Genomic DNA, 6,142 nt, shown 5'->3' with positions numbered 1-6,142 from the left:
ACTCTGGCTCTGTACAGATTCCTAGGCCCATTTTAGAATTCAAGCTAGAGTCTGCTCTGTAATTCAATCCCTTCCTAATTCCTTGCATTTTTGTTTCACAGAACAGAGTTTCACAGTTGTTTGAATTATGATTTCCTCTTAACTGTAGCTTATGAATTGTCCTGGGATCTGCTATTAGTTTTGTGTACACAAGCCCCATGTCTGAGTTGATTCGAGAACTAATCTTTAGGAATGTGGTTGTATCAGCCTTGACTATTTCACTTGGCATTGTCTGAGAGTGAAATTTAAAGAAAAATACAGGTAGCACGAAAAAGTCACACCTGGGAACTCAAATTAAGGTCCTGAGCATAGAAGTTCCCAGTTCCAGGCTAAAGATTCCTGCATAAAGAGAAATTATATCTACATGAAATTAAACAAACCCAACTAGATGACCCGGGAATGGGGCTCAGTCTCAGAGCACTTGTGTAATGATCCCAAACCCTACAACCAAACAACATCGATCAAGACATTTTATGCCATATTTTATATGAGATCTCCTAAAGTGTGAAACTATCGGGTCCTGTGATATAGATACGAATAACTTGCATTGGTATGGATCTTGGTTTATTGATACAAATTTAAGGTCAAATATGCTGGCTTTCAATGAATAAGTTAATCACAGTTATAGTCTAAGTTTTTTCCTGTGTTTAGATCTGATCCTACATCAACAAATCCCAGATGGATTAAGATTAGACTCAATTGTGGAATCAGACTAGAGACTTAGCCTGGGAGGGCGTGACTACAGAGGGGCGGGTTCAGTGAAGAGGGTTATAAAGAGTCAGAGCAGCCAGAGAAACCCTCAGTGTCTCTGAAACCTGGACACAGGACACCTGGATTTGGGGTCCTCTCACCAGTGTTGACTCAGGTAAGTCTCTCAGCTCCACCCTCTATGCAGCCCAGTCTAGCCTTGTCTGTGCTTCAAATACTGTGTGTTTTTTTAGTTTGTGGGGAATTCTATTTCTTTTGTTTTTTTTGAGTTTTTTGTTTTGTTTTTGTTTCTGTTTTTCTCTGTAGCTTTGGAGCCTATCTGGGGTCTAGCTCTTGTAGACCAGGCTGGCCTCGAACTCACAGAGATCTGCCTGCCTCTGCCTCCCAAGTGCTTGGATAAACGTGCACCACCACTGTCCGGCATCTCTCTATTAAACCATATTTTTAAATTTTACATTACATTTTCAAATGAGGTATATAAACATAATACCTTCAAGCCGGGCGGTGGTGGCGCATTCCTTTCATCCCAGCACTCGGGAGGCAGAGGCAGGTGGATCTCTGTGAGTTCTAGGCCAGCCTGGTCTACAAGAGCTAGTGCAAGGACGGGCTCCAAAGCTACAGAGAAACCCCGTCTTGAAAAACTAAAATTAAAAAAAAAAACAAATAAACATAATACCTTCATCAAGAGCACAATTATACATAAAGCATATTATGTAAGCCATTCACCACCAACAGGACACAGTCATACCCGGGATCAGCAGTCTCTCATTTCCTGTTAGTATTTTTGCTTTTGTATTTGTTTTGTTTTGTTTGCTGGGGCTTTTTTGAAACTGAAAGTCTGATGTAGCCCAGGCTAGCCTAGAACACCACTGAAGTTAAGTGTTACAAATTCTGAGATCTGGATCGCAATTGTAGAGGCCTTACTAGAGTGCTGGTGTTACAAAATTCAAGGACTAGGGAACAAGAGCAAACACTGCACAACTACTCCAGTCTTAGTAAGAAATATTTAATTCAATGTGATTATACTTTGTTTGTGATCTAGCAAATATAGCTTACCTGAGGATCCAAGTGTGAAGCTGAGACACTAGTTAGCTATAGTAGCAAGGCAGTGGTGGCGCACACCTTAACTCCAGCATTTGGAAGGAAAAGGTAGATGGCTCTCTGTGAGTTCAAGGCCACCCTGAGCTACTCAAGATTGCTCCAGTCTAAAAGAGAAACAGAGCAACAGAGCCAGGTGTTAGTGTCTCACACCTTTAATTCCAGTATTTAGGAGTCACACACCTTTAATCCTGACATTAGGAAGGTGGAGTCAGGAAGGGATATGATTGGCTGGGGAGAGGAATATAAGGCGGGAGGAAACAGGAGCTCCAGGCATTCAGTCTGAGGAGTTGTTGAGAGACCCTGTTCGGTCTGAGGAGTTCCTAGAGGTAAGAATTAGTGGTTGACTGCTCTACTTCTCTGATCTTTCAGCTTTCACCCCCTAATATCTAACTCTGTTTTTTTTCTTTTTAATTAAATAGAATTTGTACTCCCTCTGTCAAGCTCATGTTGCCCAGGGTGGTGTTTAGTTGAGAGAAATCTTTAGGCCTTTGAATTCCAAGTGCTCAGCTTGGCTTCAGGTTCTAAAGCTTTTTGGAATAATAGGAACTGAATCCATTTCACAGATCCTCCCAACAAGTTCCATTGACTAAACTCAAAAAAATAGCTTGGGTGAGGGACCTTGAACATTGCACTTGAGGATCGTGAGATGTTTCCCTGCAAAAGTGTCTGGTTCACATTTGATTTTCCTCTTGCTTGTGGCCTACTGTAGTGTAGTATGATTCCGGGGACTAGGATTGGGCAGGATAACCAGGGTCATTAGTTCAAATGTGTGCTGATCTCCCTGAGGCCTTTGAGGGGACTATGGCTATGAGAAAGTCAGATAGCGGAAAATAGGAAATCTAAGGTTTCCAAACTGTTCAGGTGAGTGGCTCTGGCCCTGCATAGTTTACACGATGAAGGTCAAAAAGTGACTTGCTAAAGGTGTTTTCTCTGAAAGGCTTTATTCCTCTGCTTCTTTCCACAGCATCTGCCTACTTGCATGTCAGGATGAGCTCCCCACCCACACTCGAGAGGCTGGCCAGAAAATGTCTGCTAAAGAATGAAGCCTTGGCCAAAGCTTCCTTGAAGAAGATGCCCAAGGCATTCTTCCCACCACTGTTCATAGACGCCTTCAATGGCAACCAGACAAACATCATAAGGGCAATGGTGGCAGCCTGGCCCTTCCCATGCCTTCCCTTAGGAGCCCTGATGAAGACTCCCAACCTGAAGACCTTGAAGGCTGTGCTGGGGGGCCTGGATTTGCTGATAAACCAGAAGGATCAACCTGGGTAAGTGAGACCAAGGTATCATGGAAAGGAAGGCTTGGGTGGAAGGAAGTGACCACAGACTTCAGAATGGGATTCAAGTGGAATCAGAGCTTAGAGAAGTGGATAAGTGCAAAAGGGCAGTGGTTCGCAGAGCACACGGAGAAGAGATGTGGTCAATACACAATGGTCCTCCTCCTCCTCCCTCTTCTGTCAGTCAGTAGAAATGAAAACACGCTGGGTTGAAAAAATAGATTTCAGGGAAGTGGAGGAATGGGGTCAAAGTAAAGAGTAAATTGAAACTCAAATTGTCATTTGAATCTCCTTCTCTTTTGACCAACAGGAGTTGCAAACTCCAAGAGCTAGATTTGCGGGATGCCCAACATAACTTCTGGAACTTTTGGGTTGGAACGGAGGATGGTGTCTGCTCTCCGGATGTCATCAGTGAGACCCGACCAGTGGTTTATAGTCCCGGACGAGGGGGAAAACTGGTTGTGACTGTGTGGATGAACCTTTCCCTCAAGACCAGACATCCCAGTAAATACCTAAAATACTTCTATCGCTGGGCCAAGCTGAGAAAAGAAGTGGTGCAGGTGATGTGTCCAAAGCTGGAGTTTGGGGCCATCCCTCTCTACAACCCCCTAATATTGCTGGAGGTATTTGAGCCAAGCTCTATTGAGGAATTCACAGTGAGTGCACGTTGGACCCTGAGAACCCTGGTGAAGATAGCCCCTGGCCTGAGCCAGATGAAAAACCTTCAGAAAATCCTTCTCAATGGAATCTCCGTACCTTTTGAGTGGTTTGGAAACCGCAAGATGGTCAATCAGTGTATCACAGAGATCATTAACCAGATACCAGTACTCAAAAAGATCCAGCATCTCAAACTGAATGATGTCTGCTTCCTGAATGAACAACTGGATGAAGTACTCAGGTGAGGAAGGATAGAGTTCTTGCTCCCCAGGCCAGGGAAAAGTCTTGCAGTGTTCCATGACACATCAGTGTGCATCTGTGGCTTCCCATCCACTCCTGACTGCAGGAGTGCAATGAGCTTAGGATAATTGATGTCGTAGTCTTTCTACTGCTCTAGCATTCATGATCTAGGAACTGCCTTTGCTAGGGAACCAGTTGAAGCAAAAACAGATCCACAAAGTGTATGAGGTCTTAAGCCACATGCTGGCCCATGTCAGCTCTCTCCTCAGGACAGTTAACAGTTGAAATCTCTCTTTCTCTCTCTCTGTCTCTCCCTATATCTCTATCTCTCTTACACACACATACACACATTCCCGAAATGTCAAGTGTTTTTTGAACAGAGGTAGGGCAATGGGGAATGATTGAGAGTGAATAAGACAACAGGGAAGGCCTGTGAGCAGGACAGAGGCTGCGCTACAAAAGTGGGGTCATTGACACCGTTATTGGCACACCCAGCTGCCTGGTTCTCTGGCAGAAAGAGCAGGGGCATGGTGATTCAGAGAGAGCTGGAACCACTGGACTCTCTCTGGGTCTCAGTGGGATGGTGAGTATTGAATGGCCCAGCTTCTCTCTCCAGTTAGCTAAGGTCAGAAACACACCCACTGAATTGGGAGTCTGTCAGAGCAGGATCTCATTTAATGGTAGCAGGTAGGACCATATAGGATGGTGATGAGCTGGAGCAGCTTGGGATTGGTTGAGGCAGAGTAAGGAACAAGTGCCAATAATATTCTGCCACAGTTGAGGAGACGTTGCTGGGCAGAGGAGGGTTTAGGTCGGCTAGATAGAGACAGAAATCCAAACTCTAGCTAGGCTCAGGAAGTTACACCAGGCCTCATGCCAACTCAAATTAGTCTCAGGGAATTATACGGGGCCTCAAAAAACACTAGTTAGGTTCACGAAGCTACGCTGGGCCTCACACAGGCCTCATGAGGCCCAACGCCCAGGGATGGTTATAAGTGTACCCTTGATGGTCCTTTTTGGTCTCCTGCAGGTAACAACTGTCAGCTTAGATGGTTCTATGCTAGACTGTGCAGAGGGAACAGATCTGGGGACAGAAACTGTCACAGTTATTTTGCATGTGTTGTTAACTCTGCATCAGGGAGTACCCTGGTCTTGATCTTCATGATGCTCTCAAAATGAACTTAGGCCTAACTAGCCTCAGCTACATTGAAGTATCATCCTTTCTTTACCGTTATTAGACTTTACTGAGATAAACTCCTTTGTCTCTCTGTAGGTGCATGGAGAGTCCCTTGGAGACCCTTTCAATCACTCGATGCTCGCTATCAAATAAAGACATGAGTTATCTGTCCCAGTGTCCCAGCATCCACATGCTCAAACATCTGGATCTGAGTGGCGTCACCTTTCTAAATTTAGACCATCGACTTTTAGGAAGCCTGCTAGAAAGACTGACAGCTACTCTGCAGACATTACAATTGAAGGGTTGTATGATCATGGATCACCAGATTAGTGCCCTCTTGCCTGCCCTGAGCCAGTGCACCCAGCTCACTGAGGTCAATTTTCTGAAGAACTTCCTGTCTGTGGCCAGCATTAGGAAGCTGCTGCAGCACACTGCAAAACTGACTCTGCTCACCCGGGAGCTATACCCCGCCCCTGACGAGGTCTATGATGACATTGGTGATGTCCATCCAGACAGGTTTAGCCAACATTGCAGTGAGCTAATGGAAACTCTGAGGGCTATTAGACAGCCGAAAGAGGTCTACTTTGTGAGTAAAAGATGTCTAGACTGTCGGGACTTCTCTGTCTATAACATGGAGGCCACACTATGTTCATGTTGGGAATGAATGAGGAGGGATCACTGCTGGGCTCTGAGAAATGAAAGCCTGGACTCCAAGGACTCATTAGAGACACAAAACCTGGATTCAAGCATTTTTGGGTGTACTTGGGAAAGAAGATTGCTTTACTCGTTGTTCATATTTGAAGAATAAAAATTGACACAGAGAACTGGATGCACGTGATCTGTCAACAGTACAGCCCTGCCCTAGTGCATCAGAAGAGATCTGAAAATTGAGGAGAATCCATCCCTGCACTTTCATGGTATGACCAACCATAAGTACAAGGAA

General features: G+C 44.9%; 1 protein-coding gene across 1 annotated transcript; it reads left to right on the top strand.

Annotated features, from left to right (window-relative positions):
• Positions 1 to 2,835: 2,835 nt before the first annotated feature.
• Positions 2,836 to 5,863, top strand: LOC126508136 (PRAME family member 12-like). Its single transcript, XM_050153137.1, has 3 exons — positions 2,836 to 3,116; positions 3,436 to 4,023; positions 5,296 to 5,863. The coding sequence occupies exons 1-3, from the start codon at positions 2,836 to 2,838 to the stop codon at positions 5,861 to 5,863; spliced, it is 1,437 nt and encodes a 478-aa protein (XP_050009094.1).
• Positions 5,864 to 6,142: the final 279 nt, after the last annotated feature.

This window comes from Alexandromys fortis, unplaced genomic scaffold, assembly GCF_014885135.2.
Source record: "Alexandromys fortis isolate MF-2015 unplaced genomic scaffold, M_Fortis_MF-2015_v1.1 scaffold_88, whole genome shotgun sequence".
NCBI lineage: Eukaryota > Metazoa > Chordata > Mammalia > Rodentia > Cricetidae > Alexandromys > Alexandromys fortis.
Note: the sequence above shows the minus strand (reverse complement) of the source record. Positions and strands in the feature narration are given on the sequence as shown.

Excerpts from the sequence above, each read along its gene's own strand:
- LOC126508136 (XM_050153137.1), top strand. The coding sequence starts at position 2,836 with ATGAGCTCCCCACCCACACTCGAGAGGCTGGCCAGAAAATGTCTGCTA. Across the intron at positions 3,117-3,435 it reads AACCAGAAGGATCAACCTGG|GAGTTGCAAACTCCAAGAGC; the intron begins GTAAGTGAGACC and ends TTTGACCAACAG. Across the intron at positions 4,024-5,295 it reads CAACTGGATGAAGTACTCAG|GTGCATGGAGAGTCCCTTGG; the intron begins GTGAGGAAGGAT and ends GTCTCTCTGTAG.